Source organism: Triticum aestivum, chromosome 2A (genome assembly GCF_018294505.1).
Source record: "Triticum aestivum cultivar Chinese Spring chromosome 2A, IWGSC CS RefSeq v2.1, whole genome shotgun sequence".
NCBI lineage: Eukaryota > Viridiplantae > Streptophyta > Magnoliopsida > Poales > Poaceae > Triticum > Triticum aestivum.
In genome coordinates this window covers 739,448,919-739,466,771 of record NC_057797.1, presented here as the reverse complement: position 1 = coordinate 739,466,771, position 17,853 = coordinate 739,448,919, and the positions used below count along the sequence as shown (strand labels likewise).

The 17,853-nt window shown below is 43.6% G+C and overlaps 1 protein-coding gene and 1 pseudogene across 1 annotated transcript; one reads left to right on the top strand and one right to left on the bottom strand.

Moving 5' to 3' along the window:
- Positions 1-1,320: 1,320 nt before the first annotated feature.
- Positions 1,321-5,069, top strand: LOC123186338 (receptor like protein kinase S.2). The gene is made up of 2 exons (XM_044598115.1): positions 1,321-3,306; positions 3,400-5,069. The coding sequence occupies exons 1-2, from the start codon at positions 1,821-1,823 to the stop codon at positions 3,966-3,968; spliced, it is 2,055 nt and encodes a 684-aa protein (XP_044454050.1). The 5' UTR covers positions 1,321-1,820; the 3' UTR covers positions 3,969-5,069.
- Positions 5,070-6,105: 1,036 nt separating this feature from the next.
- LOC123186337 (wall-associated receptor kinase 2-like) lies at positions 6,106-15,696 on the bottom strand (annotated as a pseudogene).
- Positions 15,697-17,853: the final 2,157 nt, after the last annotated feature.

Sequence of the window (17,853 nt, the reverse complement as noted above, 5' to 3'; positions counted from 1 at the left end):
GTGAAAAAGTTGGCCAATTATATAAAATAAATATCAATGCGTACAATGCCACATGAAAAAATATTTTGTGAGAGCTATAACTTGGTATTTTAGAAATTGTTTTTTCTGTGAACCTAGTAAACAAATATTTTTCCCCAAAATAATAATACACCATGTATATCGAGCCAGAGCAGAGGTTTTGTGGCATCGTCCGAAAAATTCTCGAGTCCTCCCTGCAATTCCTTCACGTTGCTTCCTCACTCTGCTGCCTTCGCCTTTTCCCATCGTCGCCTCATCTCATTCCCGATCCTGCCGCCAGGTTTGGTCTCTCCCCGCTCTACGGCGACCTTCCCCAGAACTATCCATGGCTCGCAGCTCGGAGTAGGGCGAAGTGGGCACCGGAAAAGCATCGCTGGGGAGACGGACGCCACCTCCTCTGGCACAGGTCACCTATGGCACGCTTAGCGCCACCTCTACCTTTTGTTGACTGCAATGGAGTGTCTTGAATACGCTACAATGGAGTGACCTCCTGAGGCAACTGAATTTGATTATTCATATACTGATATACAGTGCGAAAGTTCAGTTAGAAGCTTCAGCAGCAGTACATGTATGTTGTCTCGTTGGAACATGTAGCAGTAGTGGTGCTCTGTAGTTCTGCTACAGTCTGAACCATGGAGATTCACTGTCAAAATCAACATATTTCTTTCCTTTCCAGATTGCATGATTATCCTGGTACGTGTATGTCTATGTGTATGTGTTCAGCTTGTGTTGCCAGATGATACAAATGTGTAGTTTTCAGTTTTCATGTATATAATACAGTAAACACATATACAGGTCACCAAGCTTAAGTCCATATAGATATCACACAAACCGTCAAACCGAGCACACATGCCACAAGTCAAGTACTTAGTACTGGCTTGTTAGAGATGCCCTCACTTTGTGTTGGCGGCTCTAGTAACAGCATTGTCAGAGAAGTTACTTTGTGTAAATTGTCACAATTCTTTTATCTTTGAAATGGTGTTAGTAGTGGCTTGTTAGAGATGCCCTTACTTGGCATGACCATCTTTATTTAATTCAGTACCAGTTGTCATTAGGGATGCCAACCGCCAACGACAAGGCCGCCACGTTCATGTTCTGCAAGTTGACCATCGATGATGGCAGCTCATGAAATGGTGTAATGTGCTATATTAGCTAGTACAATACTCCCTCCGTCCCAAAATTCTTGTCTTAGATTTGTCTAAATACGGATGTATCAAGTCACATTTTAGTATTAGATACATCCGTATCTAGGCAAATCTAAGACAAGAATTTTGGGACGGAGGGAGTATATGCTATCTGCCCTTTCTTCTAGACCCATTCCATGGCGTTCTGTGTGACCGAAGGCTCCATTGATTGTGTTATGTTACGGCGCCCATTCTTAAGTGGTATGTTTGGTTCAACTTGTCAATCTTCGTGTTTTTACCCCCATTTGTTAGACTTCTCCTGGAATATTAGCACTTCGGGTCTTAAATCTTCACTTCTTTGTTTAGCCGTTTCCAACCTGTTTTATTCGTGTTCTAGACGTTGCTCCATTTTCCCAGCAAGGAAGCAATTTTGCAGAATTACCCATATCGTACGATGAAGCTGTTATTTAAAATCCGAAATCCCTAGATTGGTTATCTTTGGCAGCTAGAGGAGATGTTTTTTCTAGATGAACTCTAATAGAGTTTAAACAACATCTATACATGTCGGCCATGGGCATCTGAAATCCTTACCTGTTCATTTGACTTTAGCACTACCGAAACTGTTTTCTAGGTCAAACTGTCTTCCAACATTGAGCAAGTTACCTGCTACTTCCGAAGATGGATCATCCAGAAAATATGGTAACACAACTTATCCAAGAAGAGCATAGATCAAAATGGACTGCATGTAGCAATCATAATCTGAAATGTTTTACAGAACATGAGATAAGAAGATTTACCAACAACTATAAATCTGTAATCGGTAAAGGTGCCTTTGGTGAAGTTTATGAAGGGGTCCTGGAGGACAAAAGTATGATTGCAGTCAAGAGGTTTATCTGTAATGTAAAAGAAAATTTCGCCAAAGAGTTGATCGTCCACCATGAGATCAATCACAAGAATGTAGTCAGATTAGTTGGCTACTGTGTAGATGAAAATGCCCTGATGATGATCACGGAGTATATTCCTAAAGGAAACTTGAGTAACATCCTTCACCAGGATAGTACTCCTATCGCTTTGGATACACGGCTAAGAATTGCCACTGAATGTACAGAAGCGTTGGGCTATATGCATTCACAAATGTATACTCAGGTCATTCATGGTGACATCAAGCCTGCTAATATACTTCTGGATGATGAACTCAGAGCAAAAATATCAGACTTTGGAATATCAAGACTAGTCAACACTGAAAATACTCTATATACTCTAAATGTGATAGGAAGTATAGGCTACATGGACCCTCTGTTTACTCAAAATGGTCGCCTCACAGCGAAGAGTGATGTTTATAGTTTTGGAGTTGTACTCCTGGAACTGATCACTAGAAAAAAAGCAAGAACTGAGGATGGGGAGATTGGCCTGGTTGAAAGTTTTATTCAGTCTCTTTCAAAAGGGTTTAGGAGGGTGAGGGAGATGTTTGATCCTGAAATTGCAACATCGAGCGACATGAAGACTATCGAAGAGATTGCTAAGTTGGTAGGTAAATGCTTGAGGATGCAACACGACAAACGCCCTGAGATGTTAGAAGTTGCAGAACGTCTTCGCAAACTTAGAAAGGTTGCACATCAGGTACAAGAAAAACCAACTCTGTTTCCTTGGGGAAGGAAAAATAAACTAGCTCTAGCCGAAACACCATCTCTGGAAAGCAGCAGCAGTAGCCAAAATGGGAGAACTGTAGCTCCAACTGAAAAGACGCCATCACAAGAAAGCAGTGGCAGTATCCCCAAAACCAGAATTGTGGCTCCAGACAAAGCGGCACTATCACAGGTAAGCCGTGATAGTATACAAAATGTGGGAACCTCTATCATTAGGTCGACAGTGAGAGGCCAATTGTTCGACCTGAAAGACCTGCTTGGGGCATCGACTGAAGTTCTTGGCAAGGGTACAGTCGGGACAACATACAAAGTAACAGTTGACAGTGGATATGAGCTGGTGGTCAAGAGGTTGAAAGATGTGGACTTGGGGGAGGCGATCTTTGGGCGGCTTGTCATGCTGTTTGGCACCATCCAGAACAAACACGTAGTGCCACTGCTGTGGTATTACTGCAGCAAGGATGAGAAGCAGCTCGTATATAATGTCATCCCCTTGGGTAGCCTAGCAAAAGCACTCCACGGTAATATATAAAGCGCACAATGCTATAATATGCTTGCCTTTACAATTTCTAATGTTTTTGAGGCATCACTAATTTCATGATGTTTGAATCTAGGCGACCAAGGTTCTGGCCCAGCTCCACTGGACTGGGAGCAGCGGTTGGCTATCTCACTAGCTGCCGCGCACGGTGTGCAGGCTATACATTTAGCTGGACCATCGAGCTGCCATGGCAACATCAAGTCTTCCAACATCCTGCTCACTGGAACCCACGACGCATGTGTGTCGGAGCATGGCCTTATAACACTTGGAATTTATTCCAATGCCTCCGGTTACCATGCACCTGAGGTCACCCGCAATAGATGGGTCTCCCAGAAATCCGACGTCTACAGCTTTGGCATCCTATTGCTGAAGCTTCTCACCCGCAAGTCTCCATGGGGGAATAGATTTCAGGATGACAGGGGAGTAGATTTGCCACGGTGGGTGTGTTCCATTATACCTGAGGAGTGGACGGCGGAGGTATTCGACGTGGAGCTCCTAGCATGGGGGCAGAAGGACGGGAAAGAGGAGTGCATGGTGCGACTTATGCGGCTCGGGCTAAAGTGTTGCAGTCAAGATGCTGACTCGAGGCCTACAATGTCTGATGTTGTGCAGCGGATTGAGGAGATCGGACAGTCTAATTGCTGACAAAGAACCTCACACATCATAGTGATTGAAAGTTGCTGGGCCACAGTTGCATTCAAATGTCATATATTTTCAGTACCCCCTTTCAACTGGTTATCCCAGAGAACGATAAATAAATTTTGACGATAAAGTTATCTCAGAGAACTACTATCCTGAAAAAGACTTTCACTGCTAGTTTGTAAATTGTAATCGATCAACTGTCCTACATGTTATTGGCATATATACCCTGCACTTTTCCAAATAAAAATAAAAATTGGCATATATGCTCTGCACTTTTCCAAATTAAACGTTGGGTTCATGATTCTACCAGCTAAGCTGGGATGCTTAGACATATGTGAAGACTAAAAACCTGCTAAATGTTTGCTTTACAGATTGATTCATACCAATCTGCGCTAATATGTTGATTCATCTTCCCAATTGTCATTGGCTTAATCTTCCTAGGATGAGGCTAATATCATTGTGTTGATTGGGATTATATAATGCAATCTTCTTCGTTTTCGATGGATGCATAGGCAGGTTGTTTAAATCAACTAGTTCAAGCATCTTAGTGGTTGTTAGTTTTTTTATATAAAAAAACTCTCCATTAGTTTCTCAGTAACTTTAAGTGCCATAAGAGCAGAACGTCAAATGAATTGGCAAGGTTTTAAGCATAGTACATGAAGTTTAAGTGTGTTGGGAACTAGGAAAAATAGACGACCCGAATGAAAATTTGAGTTTGTCAGTCTAGATTAAAGTTGGTACTGAAATTTTGATCTAAACGATCTTATATTTGTTTACAGAGGGAGTACATCGTATAAAAATAATAATTTGAACTGATCTAGTCATCTAAATCGGTGAATTATACACATAAATTTATAATACTGATATGGTTGCAGACAAAACAAAAAAGTTAGAAATGAAAGAACCCTAATGATCTACTATATGGCTTACTTGATGTCAATTAGAACGCTGAAATTACACAACCGGTGATGAGGCTGTGTTGTGGCGGCGGCGCACAAGCGCGAGAGATGGGCGACGGCAAGTCGCTGATTGCCGGCCGCAAGCCAAGCCGGAGACTGCGTGATGCTGCGATCGCGCGATAGACAGTTTCGGGCGGCTCCGCAGGTGCCGTATCATGCGTTGTGCTTTAGCAAAACTGTTTTTTTATATATGCGTGCGTGGACTAGGGGTCTGATCCATCGAATCGTAGCGTTCGTGGCCGACGTAGCCTAGGCTGTTTCTTGGCGGTGGGCTTCTTATAGCCTTTTAACAGATTTAGAATATATGGGCCTTTGAAAATAAAAAAGAAATTGGGCTGAGTGGGGGCAAAGCAATGGGCCAAGTGGGGGCACACGTTGCTCGGCAGGATCGACGTAAGTGTACGACGGAAAATCGAGTGGGGGCAGCTGTCCCGGGAAAGTATCTGGTGCACCGGTCCTTGTGGTGCTACCGGTGCACCGACACCGTATCACGTTAGAAAATATTTCAAAAAAAACTGAAAAAATGCAATATATTGACATAACATTGGTCTATGTTGTGCAAAATTTCAACTCAAAATTCGAAACATTGCATGAGATACAAAAATGATAAATTTGGCATCAATGTGATAATGGGCCAAATCTTAAAGCCCAACTTATGTTATGTACTATTTAGTGTCAACTTTGTGATCTTTTTACCTCAAGAAATATCTTGAATTTTGACTTGAAATTTTGCGACAATATAGATCGATGTTGTAAGAATGTGCTGATTTTTTTTCAATTTTTTTCCGAACAATTTTAAATGCAATATGATAGTCCGGTGCACCGGTAGCACCACAAGCCCCGGTGCACCGGATACTTTCCCCAGCTGCCCCCACGACCATCAACGTGCGTCCGCCCCTGTACGTATCTAGTTTTTGTATGTGTACGTGCATGGGTTCAACTTGGGTTGCTAGATGATACAAAAGAGTAGTTGCAGTTTTATGTATCCAGTACAGTAAACACGCATACATGCACCAAGATAAAGTCCATGTATCTTGTCTCTGTGTACTCAATTATTTTTATAAGTTTTTATAAAATATTGCATGAGTTTTAAACTGGGGGCGCACCGGTAGCACAAAAGCCTCGGGTGCACTATGTCCTCGATGAGCCTATGCTCACCTCTGGGTTATTGCTACATACATGTTATAATTCAGAGTTCCAAATTGGCACCCAATCTAATAAAAGCAAATGTAACACTTCACCATGTAAGTAAAATCATCTTGGAATTTCAGAAGACTCTATGAACTCTTTTTCCAAGCTGTACAGTCTAGTTTCTTCTCCGCCTTTACTTCCCTTGTATGGCTGATCATTTATAGCATTTCGGTTCACTCTTGTGATCTGAGAACTAAGATTGACTTTTGAGTTCTGAACATCTTCAAGTACTGTCTCCACTTGTCTCATTGTAGGCCTTTCTTCACCTTTTAAACTTAAGCATGCTTCTGCGAGTCTTGCAACCACCTCAGCATCTTCAGCCCCTCCCTCCTCAACAATGTGTGCATCTAGAATATCTGAGAATCGATTGTCTCTTATATGTGATACAAAATGTGATGCTAGGCTTGTCCCTTCTGATGAATGAGAAGAAAAAACTGGTGTCACCCTTGTCAATAGCTCTGCTAGGATGACACCAAAGCTGTAAACATCGCTTTTCTCCGTAAGTCGACTAGTGTAGTAGTATTCAGGATCAAGGTAACCATAGGTTCCTTGGACAGCTGTAAGTATTCCTGTCTCATCTATTGCAATAGACCTCGAAGCTCCAAAATCTGATACTTTTGATGTCAAGGTATCAGTAAGTAGTATATTTGCACATTTGATATCTCTGTGGTATACTGATATTGAAGCAGCAGAGTGTAGATATGCAATGGCCCTTGCAGTTTCCAGTGCAATCCTCAACCTATCTTTCCATGATAATGGGTTCTCACTTTGGCCATGGAGATGAAATGAAAGAGCTCCATTTGATATGAATTCGTAAACAAGTAGAGGAACTTCTGTCTCAAGGCAACAACCAAAAAGCTTCACCACATTCCTATGGTTTGTCTGTGAAAGTATGACAACCTCGTTGATGAACTGGTCGATTTCCCTTTGTACAATAATTTTGGCCTTCTTGATGGCCACAATACGTTGATCAGATAAGATGCCTTTGTACACCGTGCCATGGCCACCTCCACCAAGGATGCGATTATGGTCAAATTTGTTGGTCGCTTGCTCCAGTTCTTCCAAGCTAAAAATCCTTGTTCTTTCGGCTATATCGTTGTTTGAAGAGATTAACTGTTGTAGAAGCAATCCATGATTTTTCTTGAAGAATTTTTGTCTCAACTTTTTGGCTCTTCGTTGCTTGAGTTTATTAGTGATTTTGGCAGCACCCAGAAGTGAAAACAGTAACCCAAAACCAGCAGTTACTGCAATTGCGGTAATTAAACCTGCAGAGAATGGCAGTGAGGTTTGATAGTACATAATATGCCACAGACACATTTAAATTTTGAACTGAAAGTTTGAAACTGCTCAACAATACCACTTCAATGATTTTTTTGGAATATTTATGAGAGCAAACATATTGGAAGTAACAAAAAAAATATTTCAGGAGTGGTCACATGGTTTACTAGCTTAAGAAGCACATAATAGTCATTATTTCATTTGTTTATTTGTTGTTGTAGTAAAAAGGTGTGATTAGGGGTGCGTTTAGCAAACTGGTTGTAATCAAGTTATCATGGATGTCGTTGGTAAGGCAAGCACAATGAATATTTAATTAGGGGGGTGTACAACACCCTTGTGGCAAAGGTCATCATACACCGACAAGATTAACACGTCGATATTTTTTGAATATGTTTGTTGCCTCGAAGAAGCGCAACTAGTCCTATGCTAGGAAGGTGTCGAGAGAGGTTTGGTCACAGGCCCCAAGTCGGTCAGGCTCCTCAGCGCCCTTTCCAAGCTTCTCTTCCTTAACATTAGTCTGTGTGAATGAGATTCCACGAACATGACTCTAGAGCTCCCACGGCGAGGCACGGTCGCCCAAGGCCATGTGCGAGCGATGCGACCGCACAGGGTCCCCAAATCCAAGGGGGCCCAATTTTGGGCCATATATATTTCTCGTTAGGCTATTTCATTTCTTTGCACTCTTTTGGGCCTGCCAGCCTGGTCTGATCGCCCGAGCTTCTTCCCGATCGGTCGATCACACCGAGCCTCTCCCAAACTCCCTGTAGGTCAACAAAATCACGCCACACGATTGGTTTCTAGCCTTCCCAGGTACGACGGCTTGATTGAATCTGCTTGGTGGTGGCACAACCGCAAGGAGCAGGATGGCAGGGCAGATGGCGTAATTCGTTTAACAAATTCGAACGAAAACAAGCGGCGGCAAGGGCCAACGTGGCCAAGAAAAGCAGCAGGGGTTCGGCGGTCCAGCACATAGGCTTAGGCTAGATCGATTTGGAGATTTAATTTTAGGCATCACAGATCAGTCCATGTCCATCAGGTGCGCCCAAGCAAACCAGATTTATTTAGGTCATTTTTCCAGTTCAATAATTGAATGTCTAGTGAATATAGTGTACATGTGCATCAATTCTTGAGTTAATTAACAAATTGCTAAATGTTTATCGCTCCATGGATGAATTCTTTAGGGAAGATAGTTGGTGTATTAGATCTATTTCATAATATTGTACGAAATACCACACATTTAGAGGCAATATAACTTAACTGTGAATATGCTTTAGTTGTATTAATTTTCCAGTTATAAGAATTTTTAGATTGTGGGGCATCATTTGCATTTTGCACCGGGGTCCCGAATTTCTGGAGACGACCCTGCGGCGAGGCTTGAAGCTCTCTAGTGCCCTCCCCTTGAGTTTATTCAAGTGAGAGTTAATTAGCTACATGTCCATGGGAGTTTATATAGGCTAGGGGTACTTGAGAAGTTATCAAGACTGCCCTTGAAATGGTAGGTGGGGAGGTAAAAAAAGATAACCTTTGGTTCATAGGTCCATGGTGGACAAAGGGAGAGAGAGGAAGGGAGGGACAGAGAGGAGGCAAGTCCATAACCCTACAGTGGACCAATCACTCTCGTACCTCTGCCATGGTGGGCTTGAATCTTTACTTGGGCTTCTTTGCTCTCCTTTATCCATTTGACTTTGCATTCTTATGTATTTTTTATTTCTTGTCTTCTTAATCATGACAAGGGATTGACTTGTGTTCACTTGGTTGTTCCTTGATAATCAACTTAGTGTGTGCCTTCTCGGGCTAAGTAGGAACCCGGGGTGTTATTGATTATTCCTACAACATTGTTATTTATTTATATTTATTCCATTTTCTCTTTCTTTTTGAATGGTCAACCAACTGATGATTTCAATGTTCAAGTAGTAGAAAAACTGATTTTAAAATCAAAAGATGCAGTAGAAGTATTTCTGCAGCCGTTCTACTGGTACACTACTAGCTATGCCCGCGCGGAGACACGCCGCGCCCCATCAATACATTAGGTATGTCGTGGTATTTTTATTTTGTGTGAGAATTTAGACCAAAAATACTTTTATGCACATATGTTTGTAGTCACGGAAACGAAAGTCATGCATTGAAGTAATTTGAAAAATACACATTTATCATCACCATATTTATATAGAAAGAAACACTCCAGAAATTTCGGAAGAAGCGGTGTCGAGAGTCTCAACACAACCACACCTTATGATTTTAGCGCGGGGCGCAACTACGTGCATGGGAACATGTGGTCATATCATGCATCCATGCACACGTGGTCATATCATGCACCACGTTAGTTATCATGCAAAAGGTAGCAATGTAAGAAGCAAACCCACGGATCTCTACACCCACAAAGGGCATTTACAATGGGAGAGGGGTGCTTTTTTTGGGTGCTTAGAACATTATAAAAAAATTAACCAAGGAAGAAGCGCCGATGGAGAAGTCTGCCTACTGGAGCACTACTGTAGTCGGTTGAGGATCTGATGCGTTCGTTAGAAAGGATCACGTGAAAAAAAGGAGGCCAGGCACCCGACGACTGGCTTGGCATCCATGCCAGCTAGAATCCTGGGAACGTTCAGGATTTTTACGAAACGACCAGCAATTGGAACCTAGCGCCTTATCTTAGCACCTGCATTGTAGATACCCTAAACAACGAAACATGGATCACACATCAACAAACAATTGGCAATCCACCCAAGAAAATGTGCCCAACAAAATCCCTGAATAATTCAACATAGATTAGTCCAATGAACACAAACAGAAGTTCAAACACAAAAACCTCTTCAAAAAGGCAAATCAAAGATAGACATGTTCATTGAATGGTAAAATAAATTTTAGACAAACAAATACCTTTTTGTAAATAATAACCAAATGGAGAAAACAGGCAGCACAAATAAAACAAACAAAATGGTACAATATGTGATTTCAGTAAAAAAAATTGTAGAAGTTTTCACTAACCAAATAAAGCAATTGTATAATCAATTAACTAAATAGAGAGTCAAAGATAGACAGATTCATCGAGTGATAGAAGATTCATCAAGTGGTAGAATACAATTTTGACAGATAATTACATACCAATTTAAAATAATAGCAAAATGGGAAAATTGTGCAGCACAAGTAAAACAAATAAACTGGTTACGATTTCAGTAAAAAAATGTTGGTAGAAGTTATTTCACTAACTAAATGAAGCAATTGTATAATCAATTAAGTGCAAATAGGCATTGAACAATCAGTTGTATCAAGTAATACTCCTATTATGAGAGAAATTGATACTTAGTGGAAGAGATCCATGAATGTTTACAGCAATCTACAAATCAGATTCAGACTTGAGGGAAAATTATGTCTAGAAACTACATTTTATACCAATTTATTTAAGGAAGACCACACGTGTCCAAGATTGTCTATTATCTAAGCACTAAGCAAGTTTGGAGCATGATTTTGCCGAGACCTCCACAGATGTCATTTCATCACAAAAATTGGCACGCATGTGAAAGATACATAAATGTTTGTTGCCAAAAAGTTTCAGATTTTTTGATTTCTAAAAAGATTGATTTTACTGTAGCAAAGGGTGCATGTGAGCTCGAGCTCACATACTCCATGCCCCTATACATGCACATACACACGTATATATAACTTCTAGAGTTGTAATCACACCAGGAATAAATCAAGTAAACAACAGCCACGTAACATGCCCATGTTTTTTTCTCTTCAAAGAAGTGTCAGGAGCTCTGTCATTTTCTATTAGGATGAGTGAGAAATAGTACATAATCAGACTACAGATACGGCAGGCTTTAGAAAGCACACGAAAAGCGGCACCGATTAAAGAAAATGATATAGTCAAAACGACAGCGACAAGAGAGGGAAGCACACAGAAGAAACAATGTCGTACGGATTGTTCCCCAGCCAGCAAAAGACACTAAACTTACCAAGCAAAACTGTACGCTAGTTCAAAAAATTTGAAACAAAAATCTAGGCACACCACTCATTTCTACACAGCCATATACCAAAATAATACATGTGCCATATTCATATTTACCCATGGGCCATTTTCAGCCAAGTGGTTTAACCTTAGAGCAAAAACTTGGTTAGATATAGTGGTTTTGGTATATAACAAATTAACAGCTACTCCTCCGTTCAAAATTAATTGAAGATTTATGTTTGTCTGAAGTCAAACTTAAGTTTGACCATGCATACGCAAATGTATACTGAGATCTACTCCCTCTGTTTCAAAATAGATGACTCAATTGTGTACTAATTTGAGTACAACATAAAAATATTGGTGCATTTTTTTGTAGACTTGGTCAACTTAAACAAGTTTGACTTAAGACGAGCTAAAACTTAAATTAATTTGGACCTGAGAAACTCCTTATACCAAGCAAATGAGTTGTATTTGTACCTGGGAGGCTGATGATACGTTTCTTTGTTGCACATCGGTATGTCCCCGGCATATTAATGCAGGTCCCATGCACACATGGATAAACTGGCTGTTGGCACTCATCGATATCTAGAAGGGAGAGGAAAAGGGAGTAAACAGAAAAGGAAAGCTCAAAACCAGGGTGACGTTGTAAATAAAAAAATGTAATGATGTTTATCAAGTAAGTTTCAAGTGCAGTTGAATCCTCAATAAGATTAACACAAAGGCTATAATTCATTATCCTAGAGCCCCCCAACTCCGCTCTGTGCCAACAGTGCACGTAGAGCCAGCTATGAGAAGTAGTGTTTGGCCGTAGTGTATTTCAGAGAAGTTGGAGAAGCTGGTAATTTCCTGCGCCCCGGAATCCTCAGAAATGCGGAGTTGGCAAAAATTCCTCCCCACTGCCACCGATAAATGGAAAATGAACGGCTCGGTAGGATTTAGACTAAATTACGATGGAATGCCACCCTGTCCCTCATGTTGTTCCTCTCGTCATCCTACGTTACCCTAGCGCAGCCGGCGCCACCACCCACCCCCACGCCCGCTCAACCGAGGCCACCCAGTGTCTGCTGAGCCGCCACCTGAATGATACCCAACCCCACACAGTCACCCTGGTTCGCCCACCGTCCCAACTGGAGCACGCCGACGACATAACGGGCTTAGTTGCTGCCATGGCACAGCTCGGGGCGACGCGGGGACCGCGATGCCTCGCTGCTTGGCAACCATGCATTGGCCGCCCCCGCTGCGTGCTGCAGGAACTGTATGTAGGAATCGCCGCTGCATGCTACAGGGTATGTAGGGAGGTGAAGGGAGAAGTACCAGCCACCGGATGAGGCGACATGAAGGAATCTCGGACGCCCATAGTTTCCCTTCGAACTGGCGAGGCGCCGAGGCCTGACCTCTCTTATCCTCTCTCCAACTAGGCATAAGGGCTCTCTCCAGGCAGGCCAGCCAGCCTGTTAGCACAAAGGATCGGCTGGATTTGTGCTAACCGGACAGGTGGAACTCCTCGACAGAAGCCAGTGCACGGCGCACGGCGCTGGATTTGAGGGTTTTGTCAAGATGTTTGACATATGAACAGGCTCTAAAGCAACATAGATCAAGTTACACATGGCGTAACCCTAAAAAAAAGTTACACATGGAGTACATTTGCAGAGGTGATTGCGTATTAACGACGTCACACCCTTTGCCACATGGGGCCTTTTTTTATTAGTGTCTGTTTTTAGAGGTGTTGGTGATATCGTGCCAAAGAGCGCAAGGCAGGCGGCGCAACGGACCCCTACCTTCGGCAAGGAAGCAGCACGGTACCTCCCCACTCCCCCGCCCCACACCCATAGTGGCAACAAAAACCAAAAACCATCAGTGCTGCCTCCTTTCACACATGCGTCGACCACAAAGGCAACTAACCATGCCCATTGCATAGTACCAGTGCGGACACATGAGACACAAAGAGCCACACACACATGCAACGCATACATGCAAGTGGGCCTAACAACCCCTACATAACCAGATCACTCACTCACAGTCGGGTCCTAAGTGGTGCCCCAGCCTAAATGCATCACAAGGCTTCCTTTCTACTTCCCTCCGTTCAAAAAAACTTGTCCCTCAAATGAATGTATCTAACACCGAGTTAGTGTTAGATACACCCATTTGAGGAACAAGCTTGGGACAAGCTTTTTCGGACGAAGGGAGTATCCATCAAGTGCCTGGTCCGGCGACAGGCATCTGGCACTGGCAGCACAAATGAGAGAGCATGAGGTCTCGCTTGCCCCCAAGGCCGTTCGCGCAATACACAGCAGACAGTAACATAGTGGTCCAAATAGGCTATGACACTAGCGATGATGTTGCATTCCATATCTCACGGCTAGCTAGAAACCAGCTGTGCTTCGTGGAGACTATCCGGGGCCTTGTGGCCAGCAGACGGGAATAAACACTTGTGCCATCGGCCAGGCATATGTTAACCACTTCCACACCAGCAATAGCTTCCATGGATCATCTCATCGCCCGTGTGGTTTAAGCCCCAGGCTTAGGCACCCTTGCTGGAAGCCGAAAGCTAGGAACCAGAGCTGCTAATGTGGCCACTATAAGCCGAAGCATCAGCCCTGCAACTGCAACAACTATGCTTTTCTGGACGGGGTAATGGAAAACAACATCATCTTGCAAACGTAAGTACTAGCTAGTGGAGTATATCTTTGGCACAAGGAAAATATGTCTAGTCAATGCCCATTTTACTTATTCTTGTTTAATGAAAGGAAGGTGGCATGGTTAGCCAGTGAAGATGTGAAAATCTAGTTGCCTAACTTGTCTATGCCTATAGGCTATAGTAATAATTCGGGAAGGCCTGTTGTTTCAAAGAAAATAGGCTATAGTGATGTTTGTCAGTTTGTGGACTGGAGGCATCGGTCACTTGGTCGTACCGTGCCATCCTGGGCATAATCAGTGGCCTGACAATCTTGTGTTTTATTTGGAAACTCATGTCCAACTTGTCTATGCCTATAGTGACCTTCGCAGACCGGAGGCATCGGTCGATCGCTGTGTTGGTCAATTGGTCTTGCCGTACCATCCCGGGCAAGGAGATGGCCACAAACTGCTTCGGTGGTTCAAGTCCAACCAAGCAATCAGAGTTTCTATGACCAGAGAAAAAGGAGACCTCAATGCTGCTCAGCCTCGCCCTATCTAAACGGTATCAATAGTTTCGGTAACCCACCCAACATACCGCATGGACTAGATTAAAAGCACAAGGGCCACTAATCTTCGATCCCTTTCGAAATTTGTAAGGTGGACTGAACTGCCATATGTGAAGCTATTTTGTTGCAAATCTCTTGAACAACGGAGGTGCAAAAAAAATATTGGAAGGGGGAGAACAAAGGAGAGTCGGCACTCGGCAGAGTGGCGTTACCTTGGCATCCGTGAATGATGTAAGGGTTGCCTTCGTATCCATCCGAGCAGTTGCACCTTACCTTGTTCACTCCACCGTCGATGTTTGCAGCGGAGCTGTTCAAGCTCATGCATCTCCAACCTGATACAGAATGGGGATCCAACACGACCAAGTCACGGTCGCTTTTTACATCCAGCCACCATTCCAGCACGGTGGGTACCCTGGTCACCTTGGGACTGCTCCGACGAGATCGATGCGCGCTTCCGAAATCACCGAAAGTGCTATTCTGCATGGCGCCTACGTTACTCCCGGTGAACCACTGGCGATCGACAATGAAGGCTTCCCCGGACAGAAGGCGTGAACTGACGGGTTTGCCTTTGCCTGCGTACGCGGCTTCAGTCTGGTTCAAATCCTTGAGCTGCACCCCGTACGCGGGCAAACCCTGCGAGATGGTCGTCCGGCAGCAGCCGACGCCCGAGCACGAGGTGTCCCCGGGTGGCGGATAATCTGAGTCACACAGCGTGGCGCATGCGCTGACGTACACGGAACCCCGGTCACTGCCTGCAGCGAGGTAGCCGATGAAGTTGCATCCGATGACCACGAAGACGTTGTGCTCGGCCGACACCGTTAGGCCGCCAGACCACGAGCCGTCGTAGCCAATATAGGGATTCCCAGACAGAACGCTCCTGTTTCGTTAAGCGCTTGGTATGGCACGTTCCTGTAGTCCCACTCGCCGTTCACGATCTTGCTCTGGACACGCACCGTGCCGCCCACCAGTGAGATGGCGTCCACTTCCACGTCGTTGTGCAAGAACAGCTTCGGCTGATGGCCCGTCTCGTCGCAGGTGAGGTTGAAGCCCTTGTGAAAGCAGCCTTGCCGGAAGCCAAAAGGGTAGGGGACGGTGACGCCGCCACAGGCCTCCGGGCAGCCAGGCAAGGCTAACGGGGCAGCGGCGACTGTTGCCACGAGGAGCTCAAGGGCCATCAGTACTATTAACATCGGCACGAGGAGATTTGCCTGTGGCTGTGGGGAAGGAACGGAGGGGAGGAGAAGGGTCATCTTCTCCTGCAACTTGAGCATGCTGTAAGGAATCATCTTCTCCTCTTATATTATATACTTCCTCCGTTCCTAAATATAAGTCTTTGGAGAGATTTCATTATGGACCACATACAGAATAAAATGAATGAATCTATACTCTAAAATGCATCTAGATACATCCGTATTTGGTCCATAGTGAAATCTCTACAAAAACTTATATTTAGGAACGGAGGAAGTATATAGAAGAAACAACCTCACTAGTTGCCTTTGGTCTTCTCAGTAGACTTCAACGCCGGCTAGGTACACGGATATAGACTAATCAATATAAGCATGTTGCATGTCTGGTAGCTGAGTTAGAACAATCCTCATGCTACAGATTCTTTGGTAAGGAAAAGTCTATGCCGTGGTAAGAAAGGTAGGGGAAACGAGTGTGGCATAATCAGTGATGTGACAAGCTTCTGTTTTCTGTGGAAACTCAAACTCGTGTCCAACTCGGCTACTATTGGTCACACCGTGCCATCCGGGTTCGGTGGATGGGGTGTGTTGGGCAGGTTGAAGCCCTCGTGGAAGCAGCCTCGCCCAAGATTTCCACTCAACCAGGCAATGGCAATTTCGAATCTATATCTATACTACTATTATAATTATATAATTATAATTATTATAATTATAATAATTATAATTATAATTAATAATTAATAAATATTAAAAGAGCAAACTTAAATTACCCTATAACCACACCAAAAGATGTACACAGGATTACCAGGGGCGTCCGATTAATCCCAATAAGTCACATCTAACAGTCTGTATTACATCAAAGTTTCATCATACAAATAAAAGTCCCAGATTAAATGTTCTGCCGGCAGACAATCCTGCTTATGCCCTGCCCCTCCCCTCGGGCGCAAATCACGCCCCAGATTAGCACGCCCACCAGCGCCCCTCCCCTTTGGATCGCCACCAGCGCCCCTCCCCTTCCAGCCGCCGCCACGCCCTCCTACGCGCCGGACCGCCACCCCACGTTCCTCCGCACCAGGCCGCCGCCACGCCCTCCTCCGCGCCGGGCCGCCTCCCCACGTTCCTTCGCACCAGGCCGCCGTTGTTGCAGTTCTCCAGGATCCAAGACCAAGCGACTAAGGGCTTGGAGCTGGCCGCGAGAAGGTGCTCGAGGTCGGATCTCCATCTCCATTTGTGATGTGTGCTCTAGTGCCATTGAAGCAGAATCCCGTGCTTCCCAAATTGGTGGGTCTTCTCTTTCCTCCCTTCTTTCTCCAATCTCCACCCCCAACCCGTTGGTAATTCTAGACGATGATGCATACTTCATGAAATTAAGTTGGTAACGTATTGAAGATGTTTGGTTCACTGTGTGTGAAATATCTGATTGGTACAGAAGCTGCTTGTGCACGTCAATCTAAGTCGTATTTTAAATTCAATGTTGTTTGTTCAGATAGTAATGCACAAAGTTCGGCGTCTGTTGTTCTGGGTTCAGTGCTAGCAGATCCTGCAATGTCTCAATTTCAGTTATCCTATCATCATTTGGGTCTAGCAAAATTATGTTCATGCCTACATCTATAGTAGCCCCATCAGTTACTTCCTTCAGAGTTGTAACTTACAATGTAGATTGTTAGTGCTTATATGCTTAGTATATATGGCTGTCATGGTAATATTCATGCAGTATGTAGGACACGATTGGAGACTCTGGAATTTGCATTCATTCAACGATTATTATTTTTAGATCAGTACATGTTGTGATTGATGATGGTGGAAATTGGAGGGATTCTATTTACTTATTTTTGCGAGGAGGAATTATCTCCAAGGTTGCCCTGTTGAGGTATTAATTATTGTAGATTATAAAAAAACAATGCATTTAACAAAGTGTTCTTGTTTAGGATGAGCTAGCAGGCAACAAGCCCAAGTACTATAGATTATCCTATGCATTTCGTTTATTAACAGAAATTGGCAATTCTATAATCTGTCAGGCATTACATCTCTGTTTTGCGCAGGAAACTTCAGAAATTAGGCTTTTCTTTGTAAATGAATTCTCAAGACTGGTTTGATTTCTGTTCCTTGGTCACAAAATAGTCATGGGATTTCATTTGAATGGTTATT